This window comes from Aphelocoma coerulescens, chromosome 14 (genome assembly GCF_041296385.1).
Source record: "Aphelocoma coerulescens isolate FSJ_1873_10779 chromosome 14, UR_Acoe_1.0, whole genome shotgun sequence".
Lineage (NCBI taxonomy): Eukaryota > Metazoa > Chordata > Aves > Passeriformes > Corvidae > Aphelocoma > Aphelocoma coerulescens.
The window spans coordinates 3661599-3679016 of record NC_091028.1 but is presented as its reverse complement, the minus strand read 5'-3'; the positions used below and the strand labels follow the sequence as shown (position 1 = coordinate 3679016).

The 17418-nt window shown below is 43.1% G+C and overlaps 2 protein-coding genes across 10 annotated transcripts in view; one reads left to right on the top strand and one right to left on the bottom strand.

The window, feature by feature from the left end:
• KATNIP (katanin interacting protein) overlaps positions 1-15422 on the bottom strand; it is a 63284-nt gene extending 47862 nt beyond the window's left edge. The window contains exons 1-9 of one of the 8 annotated variants that reach the window (XM_069029625.1): positions 15329-15422; positions 14776-14904; positions 14272-14347; positions 12620-12789; positions 7927-8012; positions 6192-6329; positions 3922-4183; positions 2434-2583; positions 229-392 (exon numbers count right to left, since the gene is read on the bottom strand). In XM_069029625.1, the coding sequence (XP_068885726.1) occupies positions 229-392; positions 2434-2583; positions 3922-4183; positions 6192-6329; positions 7927-8012; positions 12620-12789; positions 14272-14333 (1032 nt within the window). In that variant the 5' untranslated portion in view covers positions 14334-14347; positions 14776-14904; positions 15329-15422. Of the gene's footprint in view, positions 1-228; positions 393-2433; positions 2584-3921; positions 4184-6191; positions 6330-7926; positions 8013-12619; positions 12790-14271; positions 14348-14775; positions 14905-15181; positions 15306-15328 lie in introns of those variants that run through there. The other 7 variants (XM_069029629.1, XM_069029628.1, XM_069029627.1 and 4 more) reach the window with 7 other exon arrangements.
• GTF3C1 (general transcription factor IIIC subunit 1) overlaps positions 15389-17418 on the top strand; it is a 38435-nt gene continuing 36405 nt past the window's right edge. For both annotated transcript variants that reach the window (XM_069029620.1, XM_069029619.1), the window contains exons 1-3: positions 15389-15701; positions 16708-16917; positions 17088-17264. In XM_069029620.1, coding sequence (XP_068885721.1) covers positions 15472-15701; positions 16708-16917; positions 17088-17264 — 617 coding nt within the window. In that variant the 5' untranslated portion in view covers positions 15389-15471. The remainder of the gene's footprint in view (positions 15702-16707; positions 16918-17087; positions 17265-17418) is intronic.

Sequence of the window (17418 nt, the reverse complement as noted above, 5' to 3'; positions counted from 1 at the left end):
TATGGCTGGTCTATCAGTTGCTCAGTGATCCCTGTAATCAAGAGGGAGCTGTGGGATGCCATCCTGAGGAAGCAGATTAAAGAAAACAACCCTTTGGAAGAATAACACAAATTAAATTACACTTAGGGAGCATCACCATTCATTCATACACAATTTTAATGTGTAAGAGACTCTAATTCATGGGGGTTTTGCTACTTGATCAAACAGCTCTCTTTTTTTTTGCCATACCTTTTGGGGGTTTGATTCAACTGTCTGCCTTTGCAGATCTCCCTGCAAGAATTCATTCTCAATCTGCACTGCTTGAACCACAGCTGAAACAGAGAGGTCAGGATCCTTCTCACACACACTCTTCCGAGTTACTGAAAGGGATGTTTCTGGTCGACTTAAGGGCTCTGCAACAAAAAAAGGGAAGAAATACTCATTTGTTCAGGACACACAAGTATGGAACATTCCAGCATCCGAAACATCCCATTCACAGGGCTTTGCAAGCAGTCTGTAACCATCCCAAACGAGGCTGAATTCCCCCAATTTGGTTTTATGTTCAGATTCCAAGTCACATCTACTTTAGACAACAGTTAAAGCAGCATCATAAGAAGAGGAAAACTGACAAATGAGGAACATAATTTTTATGTCTTTAGATTGCTTTGTTCTGATATTTAGTGGAAATGCCTTGTAATAGTCCATTGAAAACAAGTATATATAATTTAAGCACAGCAGGAATTTGTAATTGGGGTGTTCAGCTACTCTGAAGGAATCCCCAGAGTCTTCTAGCAAAACAAGGGGAGTCAGGAGTCACTATTTACCAGGCAAAATAAATGACCTTATCACTTAAGCAGTCATCACAATGCCCACACGAATCCCAATCTTCCCAAACTTCATGGAGAAATAGAAACATCACAGCCTATAAACAGGTTTGAGAGAAAGGAAATAAAATTTAACAACAGATGATGTGAGATCAGACTAAAAGAGAAACACAGTGGTTGTATCTGAGGGCTTTAAAAGTCAAGGGAAGAGAAGAGAAGAGACTGAAGTTGTACAGACATTTAGAGTGAGGGGAAATACTGAGCAGGCTGAAGTGCCAGCATGCTCTCAGTGCTGCAGGAAGGAGAGCACAGTGCAAGTAACATGAAGTCCACCTTGAAAAGACAAGAAGTTAAAACTGAGTTGAGATTTGTGTGCATTCACGCTTTGCACATACACCCATGAAAACTTTCAACAAGCATCAGTCATCTCTGCAACGAACAGGGGAAAAGATCTGCTTGTTCTTCTGTACTGTATCATCCCCCTGAAATGAAATTAATTTAGAATTTAACATGATAGTTGGACAGAAACAGTTCCAACCAGCACTATTATAACCTGAGAAAATGCTGCACACATCTCTGGGAAGTCAAAGCAACATCTGCTACAACAGATGGTGGGTGAGGGTCTCAGAAGCTACAAAGGGGATTTATTCTGGAGCCAAAAAGAATTAACTTCTTTTCCTCTGTTTGGTTTTCTGCTGATTAAGAAACTAATATTTTGGCTTTTCAAAACCACTGGCCTTACTGCTTTCTTGGGAAACATCTGGATTCTGCTTTTCTGAAAAGAGCAGCTTGACCACAGAGTATGGTGGGTCTGAAAACTTCACCTCAGACCTTTCAAAATTCAAGCTGATCATACTTGTTCAGTTAAGGACTGCACTGAACTACAGCTGCAGTCATGACTTCAGCCCTGACATTTGGGGTTTGGTGTGTTTTGTTGGGGTTTTTCCCCAGGTAAAGACCACACCTTAGCAGTAGATTTTTAGAACAAACAGCAGTGGCTTCAAATGATGTTCTCCAGTCCAGGAAAAATATTTTCCAGTATGGTCCTAGATACTGGCATATCTACCCAGCACTGCAGCCTGATCTCAGTGTTTAAGGTGTAATTCAAGTACAGTCCCAAGCAGCCACAGAGCTCTTTTGTCATGCTGTGGAAAACCATGCCTTTATTGTGGTAGAGAACTCTGAATTTTGTATTGCTACAAATGTGTTGTGTTAAACTCTTCCACCAAACATCAACTGCTGATTGGGAGAACACACATTTCCATTAATACCACAGGGAACAGATCTCCCTGAGGGAAGTGGGAAACACAGAGCAAGTACTGAACAAGGACTGAAATGGAGAGGGAAAAATCTTGTGCTGTGGAAGCAAAAAGAGAAGGAAGAAAGTAAAGATGTGGCAGAAGATTAAAGTATACAGGATTTTATACTTTATCACAATTTCACTGAAGTCAGAACACTCAAGGTGTTAACAACAAAAGTGCAGAAAATTCCACTTAAAAAAAAAACAGGCAGGGGAGTGACAGCTAAAAAAATCACTTAATGACAGATGTGTGCTGAAATTGCATCTGAGCCAGAGGGGGAAAAAGCATGAAAACTCTCCTTATTGGCATCATATATTCTTATTCCTTACTAGAACAAGTTGTTTCATGCCTGTCCTGGTGCAAGAACTCAGCAGAAAGTGGCCGAGTGACTTCATTTTTCAGCATGACTGGTTTGACAGGAATGTACACTTCAGCACTGTCCTTCCTTTTGGCTGAGAGAACTCGCACTGGCTTCACTTCTGCAAGATAAAGAGGAAACAGAAATGACAAACTTAAAGTTACATGGAAGCAGCCAGCCCAGGAAAAATTATTGTATTTTAAATGCTGAAGTTTTGCCACTTTAATTATGCTGGCATAGCTGAAGTGATGATTTCCCTCCCTTTCACTGACACTCTTCTATTGATGTAGAAGCACATATGCATGGCTGGCATGAACTCAGTGAAACAAAATAAAAATAGTATTATAATGTACCAATACATCTCATCTCTGCCAGATATTTACCTGCATTACTGTCAAGAAAAGCAAAAATAAAAGAGAAGTCCTGAGTCACTTGTTAACACAGTTATACCAAAGTAAATTCTTAAAATACAGACTCAAATGTTGTCTTGTTTAGAAGTTTCAAAGGAGGAGAGGGTTGCCTAGAATAGTTCATATAAGTACTTCTTCACTTTTTGATCTGAGAATTATTAATGCCTCTATTGCTTCCATCACAGCTTTGAAATTTCTGTCTGGACAAAAAGTCATGCACTCTCCCAGAGATCTTGCTCTCACTGCGGCTCCATCCCTTGTTCTTGTCTCTTCTTCTGCCCTTCTCCCCATTCACACTCCACTCACATCTATGATAATGAAAGGAACACTCCTCTATTTAATTTATTCAAAGATTGTTCCTCTTAATTTATGCAATTAACTATGGATTAGGAAAAGAAAAAAAAAAGAAGAAGTAAAATAAACAAAACCAAAAAACCAAAACCAATTACTGTACCTGAAATGAGCAGGGAGGGAATTTTGAGAACTACTGAAGGTAGGTCTAGGTCTGGTTTCTGCCTAAACTCTCCACCCTTTGTTAAAAACATCTTTGAGACCTAATGACTGGTTGTGGGTTTGGACACTGAGGTCTCCAAAGGAGACAAAAAGAGACAAAAAGAAGGGGCTCACATCAATTACAGCCCACCCTGTGACAAGTATCCAGCACCCTGGATGTGAAATAAAGTCGAGACTGGGAAGATTTGGCTGCCTGAATTAGTGCAAAAACGGTTCAAAAATATATTTTAAAACATGATAATTTCTTGAGAAATATCACAGACAGTCTGAGACAATCTTAGTTCCAGTGTCCAGACATGGTGATGCAGGTGCATTAACCAGGGCTGTATCTTTGGCTTTGCAAAAAAATCCTTTATGAAGTACAAGAGGAGGCAAGTCTCCCAAATGAGGAGATCAAAACAACAGGTTTGCTGAAGAGCATGAGAATTTAGGAGGCTATGGAGTAACTCCTAATGATCAACCAGCTATTCCCTGAAAAAATTCCCTCAAGGAATTGTTATTGTAGCACTGTAGTAGTGTGAAAGACACAGACTCACTGCTTTGATCCTGGTTGAACTCCAGCACAGTCAAGGCACCAGAATCAAGGCCAGAGCATCTCCCAGCATCCTGATGTTCAGAACCTTCCTTCTGCAGTGCCCCACTGCTATCCAGCTGAAGGCCTTCAAAGCCTGTAATTGCTTCCTCGGTGGGAGATGGCTCTGAAAACACATCCTCTTCAACAGAGTCATAATCATCACTAAGGGAGTCTTCTTCCATCCTTTCCTCTTCCACACTGCACTGCAAGCTGCTTCTCAATTCCTGGTACAATATAAACACATCTGTCAGAAAAGCTCAAACTTGTATTTTAAAATAAACCAGAGTGGCTGCCTCTTCCTCCCCAGGAGAAAGAAAAATCTTCTCATGAACTCGGAGCTGTAATGCAGCTAAAAATATTCACATTCCTATGTTATGTCTTGGCTCCTTTGATGAGGGCTTGTAAAGAAAAATCATCCTACAACTCCTGTGCTCCTTCTCATCAGTACCCAGCAGGAACATTCTGTAGACCAAGGAGTTTTTATGTGCAAAACCAATTTTTAGGAGTAAGTTACAAAAAGCAAGTAAGGGGGAGAGCAAAGGCATATATTTGTGCAGTCTCACAGTTGTGCCTCGCTATTTGAAGAGTAGCTGCAATCCAGAATTTCCAAATGCCTTCACAAGACTGTCAAGCTCATGTAGCAGCAACTCCTTTTTAAGCACTTGAAAGATGATAATTGTCCTGCCTTGTGCACATCTGTACTTCAAAAACCAGTAGAAAAGGAGTTGGGGTCAAATGGGCTAAGCTCCCAGTTTGCATGGAGTTTTTTGAAATGGACACACTGTAACAGGATTTTATGCAAAAAATAACCTATTTTGAAATTTACTGTGGAAAAAACTGCCCTGCCTCTCTCATCATGCACCACAAACAGCACAGATGATGCTGGAGAGCTGTGTGCTTTTATGAATGCAAAAGGAAAAGACCTTGCATCTCTTAAATGCTTCCCCCCCCCCCCCGCTTTGTTGGTATTAGGAGTTTTGAGATAAATATAGGTAAGCAAACTGTATAAAATGAAAACCTGAAGCTACCTTAGGTACAAATGAACTGTGACAGTGTATATTCAGTTTGCAATGAAAGCTTCAAGCTGCTACAGATTACACTTGTTAGGAAATCCATGTTGACAGAAATATATTACAAAGAGCAGACAAAGTCAGGTTCAAAAGAGGGTTTATAAGCAACCTGAGCCTTGATATCGAGCATGTCTTTATGACAGTCAAAACTAATATTTCCAGCTCTTTGACAGGAAATTGTACAAGCTTTCTTTTCATTTGAAACCTCTGCATCTGCATTGTAACAAGACACTAAAAAAAACACACTATAGCCTCAGCAAAATCAAAATTATTTCTATCTTGATGAAAAGGAAAAGTGGGGGGTTGTTTCGAAATTATTGGCTTACTATTAAAAACACATAAAAGATATAAATATCCATCAGTGTAAACAAGTTATCAGTTTGTAGAGCAAAAAATAATCATCAATTCAAGAGCAATATAGGAACGAGAGAAAGATGCAAGCTAGGAAAATATGCTTGGGAATTTTGTCTGATATCAGTGGAAAGATCTGTAAACAGTTTCATATATAGATGCTACTCCACTACCCAGAAAAGCTTTATTTATGTTGTTAATTAGTTAGGCAGAAAAACATTCATGAATTTTTGTTCATTATTTGTTTTCTTTCACATTTGTGAAGTGTGCTAGAACAAACTGCAATTAGTGATCAAATGGAAGGCTGCACAGTCAATATAACAACAATCCTTGATGCAAAGCAACTGCATTGATTATAACATTTTCAAAACTTTAGTCTGATTTTTGTTAGGTAAAACAATGACATGGAACAATTTTAGCATCATTATTTAAAGACTAACCTGAAGGGACAAAAAGCTGTTGTTTCAGCTTTCTCTAACCTGACACCCAGGAGTGATGATGTTCACCTGGACAACCATTAAGTGAACTGAAACAGGCTCCTTGCAAAAAATACCTTGATTCAACCTAACAGAGACAATATGCTACCTCCTAAAAATAAGGTTTAACATTTTGTAGTGTTGCTCACTGAGATTTGATTTTCCAAGAAGCTTTACTTTTTATTTTTTCCTTCTTTTTGTCACGTCTCATCAAAGCAAAATTCTCTAATGAAGACACCACTACATACTGGGTTTGGATGCTCCAGCTGAGGCTGATACCTGGGTTCACATTTCAAACAATACTGCCATGAAGAGAAGGCAACTGCCAATTGTACCTGGGAGAGAGGAGCATCACCATCATCACTGCTGCTCTGCACACTCAAGCTTTCATAAGGTTCAAAATCGTCAGAGTACTCCAGAGATGGTTTAATGTAGAGTTTATCCCCCCTTTCTGTTTTGATCGCCACAGTTTTCTGTCAACAGAAGCATTCAAAGGAATCAGATTTCTGCTGCATATCAGTGGTACAAAAGGAGTAACCGTCACACTTTATATAACAATTCCATGATCAAGAACTGCTTTTCCCCTCTGTTCCAGAGAAGGTTTCTGTCCTCCCTGAGCTCACCTTGGGCCCTTGAGGTATGGTTTAACAGCCCTGGTCAAACTCCCCACCTGCTGCTGCTGCTGTGCCCAGAGTGGGCAGTGATATTAAACCTTGCTCTCTGTTGTTCATACACTCCTCTAGCATTTTCCAAGTGCCAGGGGCAGAGATGTCCCAGAGAGAATATCCTAAGACAACTTGGGTGAATTCTTTCAGTAAGTCTATCTTTCCCCCTCACAGCATCCCTTAGCACAGCCCAAGTTTGACAGGTTTGGCCAGGAATTGCTGGGTCCTCTCGTTATCCAAAAAAACTCCACATGGAAAATCACTGGCAAAGGAAACTGCTATTGAGGCACGACCTCCTTCTCAGTCTGTGGTTGCACTTTTCCTTAGCTTAATAATTCCAGTTGTTCATTAGGACACGATAACTCCTATCCTTCCATCCAGCTGGACAAAAGACTTAAGGAATCATCCTAAGCTAGGCCCAAGTAGCAACCAGGTTTTAGTACAGAGCCACACATCTGGCAAATTTAGCAAAGAAGTCCTGACAGGCCGTAATGTAAGCAGAGATCTACTGGGAGAAACAGCAGCTGAGAAAATGAACTCAGCTAAGCAGTAAAGGTGGTAAATAGAGTAATGCAGCCTTAAAGCTTCAATGTGCAGTATTTTCTGAAAGAAAAGAAAACCTGCTTAGCACAAACACTTGATCCACACTGGCACAGACCTCTGATCCAATCACTCAAGCACAGACTGGACATCCAGCCAGGCCAATGGCTAATCAAGTAATTACTTAGGTGACATGTCTCCATTGTTCTGAATTCACATTTACTCTTTTAATTAAGTCCTTGAAAGGTTAACTCAGATCCTTCTTTAGGCCAAAAGAAAATGGGTTTCTCTTCTGAGGTTTCTCCGGTGAAGCAATAACTATGTAGCTGATAGCTCCAAATTTCTTATAGATAGGATATTTTTATTACCTATATGCATTTCCCTCTCTTATGATCTACAAGAATTTCTCACAAATTACAACTCAAATTATGCAAATTACATTTCTTTGTCCCTCAATCCTATTGCAGGGTGAAGAACTGCAGAGAACAGCAGTAACAGCCAGGGATGTCTCTCCAAAATTAGTTTCTCCATCCTTTGCACTAGAAAAATTCCTTAGGGTGCCATCAGAGATATCCAGCAGCAGCTACTCTGCTGGAGGACACACTGAGCCAATCATGTCCAGGCTACAAAAGTTTCTGTGATGAATGTCACTGAAACCAAACCCTTTCAATGAGATTTGCCTCTTTAGGCTTCCAAGCAGACAAAAATCCGGGCAGGGTAGCATTTCATGTTGTCAGTGTCCAGACCAAGCCACTCAGTCTCTATGAGAGTCCCAGCTGCCCACTCTGTACCACTTGCAACCAATTTCCCCTATTTTCAACCTAAGAATTAGTTCAAAGCCCCATTTCTTCCACCTGCCCCATACCTGAAGCCAATTCCTGCGTTGTATCTTGTCTGGGGCAGTCTGAGTGCTGTGTTCTGGCAAGCCACTCTCTTCTAGCTGAGCTGCTTCTTCCCCAGGGGCACACAAGAATTAGAAGACAGGAGACAGAAAGCAGAAACACGATATTAGACAATAAACATACACCTTACTTCGTGGGTTTGTGGGTTTTTGTTTTCCCCCCAACTGAGGACAGAAGAGTGGATCTGGCACGTGAATGGAATCAACAACTGCAAAGACATCCAACATCAGATCCTGGCCAGTTCTAGCTGCAGGAGTTTTGAACCTCTTCAGGGGCAGTTATCATCAAGTGTTTTTAAGAGAATAAACTCTTTTAAGATACAATAGCTTAACAGTAGGGGAAGCCCCACCTTTTTTGCTACAAAAATACAGAAATACATTCTAGAACAGGGGTGCACATCATCCTGACCCCCAGCTGGGTAGAAAGTAACCTCTCTTAGGAAGCCAACTGAGCCCAGAACCCAACTACCAAAGGCAGACTGACAGACGGGGTTCTGGTGAACAACAGGTGATATGCTGGGTTTACAAAGGAATTGTGTGTATTTATTCTCAAAATTAAGGAAACATAAGGTATTAGCAGATTAAACAGAATCTATTAGGTATTTAACATACTGTGCAGAGGATTCTTCATGTATAAGCCATAAATTAAGAACAAACAACCATTAGCCTTCATTTCTAAGACAAGGAAGAGTTAGTTCAGGAACTTCTGCAAAAAATCTCTGTATGGTCAAGGAGAACTAAGGGTCCCTGTGCTGGCAATGGCCCCAACTTAGAGTGGAACAATGGATTTTGAGAAGATGCTTTGACTGAGAGAGACAAACAAACTTGCAGGTCACATCAGTGTCCTCAATGGAACAAGGGCAACATCAACACTCTCAGTAGCATCCTAAATAAAGGCATCTCATTTCCTATGGCCAAGACAGATTTACAGCTTCCATTTCTTCTCAGTGGAGAAAAACAGCTGATGCAAAACCTTTTTTCTTTAAGCCATAATTTAATGGTCACCCTAAGGCTGCAGGAACTGGCACTACCAATAAAAGAAGCAATTGTCCTACAAAGGTCACAGAATCACAGAAAGATTTAATTTGGAAGGAACCTCTGGGGTCACCAAGTCTAGCTTTCCACTTAAAGCAGGGCTTACTTCAGAATTAAATCAGGTTGCTCATTACAGCTCTCAATACCACATTTTCTTCTTTGGGGGTTGGACAACCCTCCATGCACCTGTGCAGTGACCTGTTCAGAGAATTGATATGACAAGTTTTAACTGTGGGAAAACATCAAAGATTCATTTTAGCTGTAGGCCCTTGGGCAATCTGGTTCACCAGGAAACTGCATAAAAGCTGCTCCAAGCAGACAGGAGGGAACAGGCCTGGGGTAGGACCATCCTGGGGGAACAGTGTTTGCTTATGTCCATTTGGAGTGATCACAACATTACAGAGCAGCAACAGGATGTTGTTGTATTGCTCCAGCACAAAGTATCTCTCTGTCTCATAGGCCCAAAACAGGACTAAACTCAGAGGGGAAAAGGAATGGACTGCTCCAAGAAACAGAAACAGCCCTTCCAACTAGGGTTCCTGCTACTCCAGTAGGCTATTCCCAAGTAACACCAGAAATCCTTTGAGTCATTAGGATTGGGGCTGATTGCTACAGGCTCTTCTGGCACTGAGAGTGAACTGTCTTGAGCTTACACTGTGAGAAGCATGGCAGGATTCAGTCAGTGCTTTGGGAGAGAACTGGAAGCACCTTTCCCTTCCACTCTCTGAGAATCCATCTCTGCAAAGCAACTGCCCAGAAGTCCCTCATGTGTGCTGCAGATGTAAGCAGGAAAGGGGGAGATGGCAGGACTCATGCTACCACTGCTGAGTGCTTCATCCTCAGAATTGCTTGAGTGTCTGAAGAGACTCTAAAAGTCATGGGTGACAGGACAAGGGGGAATGGCTTCACACTGACAGAGAGTAGAGTTAGACTAGATATTAGAAAAAAACTGTTCCCTGTGAGGGTGATGAGGCCCTGGTACAGGGTGCCCAGAGAAGCTGTGGCTGCCCCTGGATCCCTGGAAGTGTTCCAGGCCAAGTTGGACGGGGCTTGGAGCAACCTGGGATAGTGGAACGTGTCCCTGCCCATGGCAGGGGATAGAGCAAGATGAGCTTTAAGGTCCTTCCCAATTCCACAATTCCATTACTCAGTGATGGATTCATGTGACCAGGTCTCTCTAAGCCAGGAAAAATGGTAATTCAAATCCCAGGCAGAGGCTGATACAGCTGACCGAGTCATCTGTGCAACCAACATTACTTTGGAACAAAAATATCCTTCCCATGGGATGGATGGGATGTGAATACCAACCAGTACCCACTTGGGCACACAGAACAGGTCCACTGGTGTCATTCCCTCAGAGACTTGAGCTGTCAGTGCCTATTTGAGTAGGGAAGGACTGAGAAGTACATCCTCAAATATTAGTCCTAATGCAAGGAGAGCCCACACTACCCTCAAATCACGTATTTGTGACCACACAGACATTGACTGGAACAACAAACATAGCTGTGAAACTAGGTGTGGGTTATAGACCCAAAGAAATGACAGCACACCTAGAGCCCAGCTTCACTACCCTACAACCCATCATTTACTTTAATTCATTACCAATCCTAAGCATAGAAACTTTATCAATCACTATTATCAGTAATTACTCCAAGGGAACACAAAGAAAATAGTCCTGACAAATAGATTTATGATGACACTTTCAGGAACCAGAAAGAGGGATTTATGCCCATTCTGGATTATTAAGTATCACCCACTCCTAATCTTTCAATGAAGACTAATCCTACAGATGGATGCTTTAGAAGTAATAAATGATGCAATAACTCTCATGGGAGATGGATAGGGAAGAAAACTCAGTGCTGTATCTCAGCTAGGAATCATTTCTGTAAGTAAAATCATATTCAATCATTGAGAAGAAATGCCTAGAAATGAAAGAGACCACAGAATTGCTAAGGTAGAACCCCCAGGCAAGAAGCTCATACAGACCAGCAGTGACTCCCATTCTGGACTCCAGCAGCAAAACCAAACGGAAGAGGAAAAATAACAGGATGTTGGTTCAGTTGGTATCTTTCACTGCAGCTTCATGTGTTTAAAACAACACCACTGGAGAGTTAAGAAACAGCAAAACACTGAGTAGTCTTCTGCAGAGATGGTGCTACAGTCTCCAATTGATGAAGTTGAGGAAAGGAACAGAGACTGCAACTGAAGTCTTTAGAGATTCACAAGACATGTATCCTACCCTGACTGAACCAAAAGGCATTAAGGGACCATAAAAATAAAGAATTTTAGTTAAGCTTAGACATAATCTAAGATCTTTAAGATGAAATTTCTCTTGACAGAGTTCCACTAGAGCTGCTGCCACAATATCCCTTCACAATTTTTGGAGCAAAAAGTCCAAGACGGTGATTTACACCCTCTTTAGCTACCTGAAGGTGTATCAGCCCTGTATGACAGAGCACCCAATTTCCACCATTTCCCAGAACCGAAGAACATGAACATTTTTGCATCATTACACACAAGGTTTCATTTTCACAGAGAACAGTGCAACCAGGTGACAAGCTGATTCCTCATCACTATCCCATACAACCTGCAGGAAATTATACAGCAGACAGCTAAGCTGAACACACCTCAGCCTGAAAACGAGTAGTGTGTGCCCAGTGTAGCAGGAAAACAAATGAAAGAGATTAAGTTAGAGCCATGTTTGGAACAGTTATTAAAGGAAAAGTTAGTTTCCAGTATTGTTGAGATTAATGAACTTTGAATCAATGAATTATCATACCAGGTAACTTTTTTTAACTCTTTGTCTTCATTTTTAGGTGAAAATGAAGCTTAAGCAGGTTATCACACATTAAAAAACACAGTGAGATAGGTTGCAGCAAGTGTGAACATAACTGACTAAGGCTGATAAACTGCTTTACACAGGGATTCAGTAAAATCAACTTTCTTTTCATTATGCTAAATAGATTAGAAGGCCAGTAAGCTCATGCTTTATACTTTCATGCATGCAAAATTATTCCTGTCACTGCACTGCTCTCGATGACAGACTTAAATTAGAAACAAAATACCCATTTTTCCATAAAGCCAGCTAATCACTAGGAAAAAACGGTCGATTTTCTTTACTTCAAATATTTAAATAAAGATTAGCTGTCTTTTTAAGACAACTATTATAGCTTAAATGTAATTTATGAGCTTAATGAAGCTATTACTGGATATAATTTGATTACGGCCTATGTCATCAGATGTCATTTGTCCTCAGGACACCAGACTTGGATAACACTGAAGTCCATCAGATCTTAAATCCTCTTAATAGTGTTATGTGTCAAAGGTATATCATAATTTTCCACTGACAATTTATATACACTTCTAATCTTCTACTTTTAGTTAGAGCTGTTTAAACAATGAAGAGACAGGAAAGTTAAATGCTGGAATTAATGACGGATCAAGTGATAGGGTGTTGCAGAGACCATTCCTTACACACAACCAGCTTAAGCACTCCGGTTTCCAGGGAATTTCATCCCACCAAGCTCCAGTGGTGCTGCCCCTGGATCACAGCCTGGCCAGTGACCTCCCTGAGGGAGTCCCAGCTCTGGTGCAGCCTCTGCCAGGCTCCCATGGCACTCACCCTTTGTCCTGGTGGGTTTGGGCCTGTTTTTCAGGAAGCTGTGTGGGGTGATTTTCCTGCGGTACTTCCTCAGCTCTGAGTTAGCTCCATTCACATACAGAGAAAATCCTTTTTCCAACTGCTCCAGTTTGATTTGCACGGGATCTTTTTTTTTTAACCGTTCCTGCAGCCTGAAGGAGAAAGGACAATAATTCATCCCTGCACAGCACATGCACAGATGGTCAGATCAGCAATAAATACAACAACACACCATGTCACAAACCTGAAAAATATGTTCCCAGTTCAAGTAACCCTTTCAGAATACACCTGCCAGGATCTGTTCCTGTTCTGCAATGTGTGTATGAGCACCCACACACTGTGGCAGATTAACCAGGCTTTTCCTTTCTGAGATTTTTTTTCCATGTTATTTCTTATTTCACATTATTTTCTCCATTTGGTATTTTGCATATTTAACCTTTCTTCTTAAGAATTTTAAGGAATTTCACTTAGAATTTCAAAAAGCTTAAAAATTGTTGAACTCTTTTCAAGAATAAAAAACGATGATTTGTGTTTTGAAACTGGAGGTGGAAAGCCTCCAGCCAATACTGCAGTCAGAGATACCAGAAAACTAAAGGCTGGTTAAAATAATATCAAGATAATACCCTTCCATGGGCTCAGCTTCAGTGAAACAGCTCCTCTCCCTCTTCCAACTCTCATCTTCTCTCCTTTCACCATGGGTTATACCCAGTCCATGCTAATTCCTTTGGAGAGGTGACATGGAGGCCAGGAGGTCGGCGTCACATGGGTGACAATTTGTGCACTCTCCTGCACCACCTGGTTTCCCTCTGACTCCAGCACGGATCAATCCACAAGCCAATGTCCCCCACATGTCTGTGTGGTGAAGTCACCTTTTCCCAAGAGAATGTCCCCAGCAGTCAGGATTAGAGCTCTGATACCAAGGATGCAAGTTGGTTTAACCAGTAAATAAACTGGCTTTATCCCTTTCTAAAACTGCTTTAGGATACTATATAGAAAAGAAACCTGTGGTCACAAAAATTGGCTGGTCTTTTAACATAATTGTGGCCTTCAAGGTCTTTTTACCAAACCAGTTTGTTATCGAATTTGATTAGAAACTTTATGGCTTGTGGTAAAGGAAGGAATCCAGCAAGAAAGTTCCGTAGACTCCTCCAAATGAAGCTACAAAATTCATCTGTCCAGGATATAGTGACAGCAACACATGAACAAAGAGGAAAAAAAATGTTTGAAACTTGTCTGAAAGACACTGGAGTTTGCAAAGGCAACCTGGACGTCCTTATTTCCCACTTTTCTGTACTTCTGACAACATAACAACTGTGCCTCATAACTACGTCCTCACACAGCATGAGCTGCCAGTTACTTCTGAATCTACAAGCTCTTGCTCTATAAACAAAAATCTTCCCTGTCAGCCGTAGAAAAAGTAACTATTTTATTAATAAATGTATTTATATTTTAAATGCTGAAGAAACATTGTGATCTCCTTTGGAAATAAGAATTTTTAGCAAACAAAGGGAAAAAGAGAGAAACACCTGCATGTTTTAAGGCACAGCAAGTCAGACTTTGCATCACAGCTGCTGATATTTGATACAGTACAGCAAATATTTCACACCCAAAGTGGTAACAAATGCGAATCTTACCGGTTTCTCTGCTGAAGGGATATTAAATATTCGTCATGTTTTTCATCAAAGTCAGTCACCATGTCTTAACATAAACCTGAAATGAGAATATAATGGTCACACTGAATGATTTATATGGAGTACCACTGGTTTTGCACCCTCAATAGATGAGAAGGCTATAAACTGAAAAACATTCCTCCTTCAACCACGCATAAAGCTGTCAGACCTGTAAATAAAGCTCCTGAAGAACAGAGGGAACAGTAGTTGTTTTACTTATTTTTCAGAACCCTTCACAATCTACTGAAAAACCAAAAAACACTAAAAGTGGAAGGCATATGCTATAACAAGTTTATAATTCCAGACCTGGCAAGCAAGACAACCCTGGGGCACAGCTGAAGGGCTGTGCCCAAAGCCCAGCTGTGGAAGGAATTCTCTGAGCTGCTACTATTCGTTAGGTCAGTTTATCCTACAGCTTATTCACTGCAGAGGCCATATATCTATAAAGTGTTTAATTAAAGATTTTACCTGGCTTGCCATTCAGGAAATCTGAGTTTTGCCAGCAATCCTCGCCAAGCCGCAGCTGCTAAGTTGTGCCGGGGTGCGCTCTTACACTCTCAGAAGTTTAAATGTGCCACCAGCACGTTTCGTTGAGCTCTGTACCAAAGAGAGAACCCCGTGTTTTGTGTCTTACCGACCGCAGGGCAGCTCTGCCAGAGCCCGGCCCCGGCCCGAGGCACGGGGGAAGCGCGGAGGAGCCCCGGGCACAACCCCAGGCCGGACACGGAGCCGGGACAGAGGCCCCACATGGACACGGACCCCGCAGAGAACGCCCGGACAGAGCCCCCAGCGGACAATGACCCCGGACAGAGCTCCCGGACGAACAGGGACCCTGGACAGAGCCCCCGGGCAGAGCTCCCGGACGGATACGGACCAGGGAAAGAGACCGCGGACGGGCGGAGATCCCGGGGCAGAGTCCCCGGACACGGACCCCGGACACAACCCCCGGGCAGACACTGACTCCGGACACGGCCCCCGGGCAGACACTGACTCCGGACACGGCCCCCGGGCAGACACTGACCCAGGACGCGGCCCCGGGCAGACACAACCCCCGGCGTCGCGGCACGGCACGGGCCGGGCCTGTTGCTCGGTCTCCCTGGCGACGGTCGCGCCGCCGCCGCCGTCAGTTCCTGCGCGCCGCGGGCCCGGAAGCGGCGGCGAGGGATGGAGGCGATGGAGCCGCTCTGGGCGCTGCTGGACGAGGTGGCCCTGGAGGGGCTGGACGGCATCACCGCGGCCGCGCTCTGGCACCGCCTGGCCGCCCGCTCGCCGCCCTTCCCGCTGCCGCTGGAGCCCGACACGCAGCAGCTGCTCTGGGCCGCGCTCAGCGCCCAGCCCGACGTGCGCTTCTACCTCCTGCCCCGGCCGCGCCCGCCGCTCCGCCTGCACGACCGGTGAGGGCAGCGACCGGGGGCGGCACAGGCCCCTTTCCGCCGGGGAACCCGGGCCTGGTTGCTGGGCGAAACATGGGCTTGGTCGCCGGCTAAACCCGGGCTCACTGCCGGCTAAACCCGGGCTCACTGCCGGCTAAACCCGGGCTCACTGCCGGCTAAACCCGGGCTCATTGCCGGCTAAACTCGGGCTCACTGCCGGCTAAACCCGGGCTCACTGCCGGCTAAACCTGGACTCATTGCCGGCTAAACTGGGGCTCATTGCCGGCTAAACCCGGGCTCACTGCCGGCTAAACCCGGGCTCACTGCCGGCTAAACCCGGCCCGGTTGCCGGGCTGCCCCTTCTCGCCCCGGCTTTTCTGCAGCAGCACTTTGGTGGCCGGTGGCAGCAGGCAGGGCCGAGGGTGGCTCTGAGCTGCTGTTTAGATATTATAAAAAGAATTTTCACTGTTCGGGGGGTCAGGCATTGGAACAGGCTGCCCAGGGAGGTGGTGGAGGCACCATGCATGGAGGGGTTTAAGACCTGGCGCTAGGTGATGGGGTTTAGGGTCACAGTGGTAGTGCTGGTGGATGGCTGGATAATCTTACAAGTGTCTTCCAATTTTGATGATTCTATGATTTAGGATAATTTTATGTGCGTCCTGACTTGATTTTTGTTCAAATGACTGCTTGCTGCTTAGGTACAGGCAGATTTTATATGTCCTGGTTCAGCAGGGTGGAAGTACCTGTGAACTACATGTTTCTCGTATTCCCACTACTTTTCTTACTCTCACCATATGCTTGACCTTTCAAAGATTAAATAATGCATTTCCCTCCTTCTGTCTCCTGCATGCTGAAAAGGTTTGGTCATGCTTGAGGAGTGCAGCTCTGCTCCTTGTGTTTTTCCAGTTTGGAGGTTTCAAAGGAGCTTCATTTTTCCAAGATACTTCTTAGAGGTATCAGCATTGTTTATGACAATCTTGTATTTCTCCTTGCTTGGTTAAATGTTGGCTCTTTGCTTTTATTTCAGATATGAAGAAATAGACCTTGAAACAGGAATATTGGAATCCAAAAGAGATCCTGTTTCTTCAGATGATATTTATCCTGTCCACATGATTTTGGATAACAAAGATGGCATACAAGGTTCCTGCCAATATTTTAAAGAGAGAGTAGATATCACTGATCAAATAAGGAAGAAAGATTTGCAGCCTTGTTATACTTACAAAGAAGCTGTTGAAAAGTGAGTGAAATCCTTATATCTGCCACTAAAATATTTCTAAGTTTTGAAATTTAGTCCTTGCTCAGTTTGTACAGATTATGTCAAGAATGGTATTTGTGGAGAGAAAGGGATTGATCTCTCTGTCTTTATGGAGCCAATAACAATACATTACTTTTCCTTCTGTTTCTTAGATGGGGAGAGAAATTAGTCATTGTTGCTTCCCAAGAGCAGCGTTACAGAGCCTTAATAGGCTGGGAGGGGGACCCTGACTTGAAACTCCCTGACTTTTCCTACTGCATTCTGGAGCGTTTGGGCCGAGCTCGGTGGCAGGGAGAGCTTCAGAGGGACCTTCACAGTGGGGCTTTCAAGTAAGTTTGTATCTTGCTCTGTGAATGAAATCCAAAGTTGTTTTTAAATATTCCTGTGTATTGATTTGAACTCTCATCTGTAGTGTTTCATCCTTACTGCCAGGAGTACTTAGTTCTGGGAGCCTGTTTGCTAGAACTTGTCTTATCCTTGAGT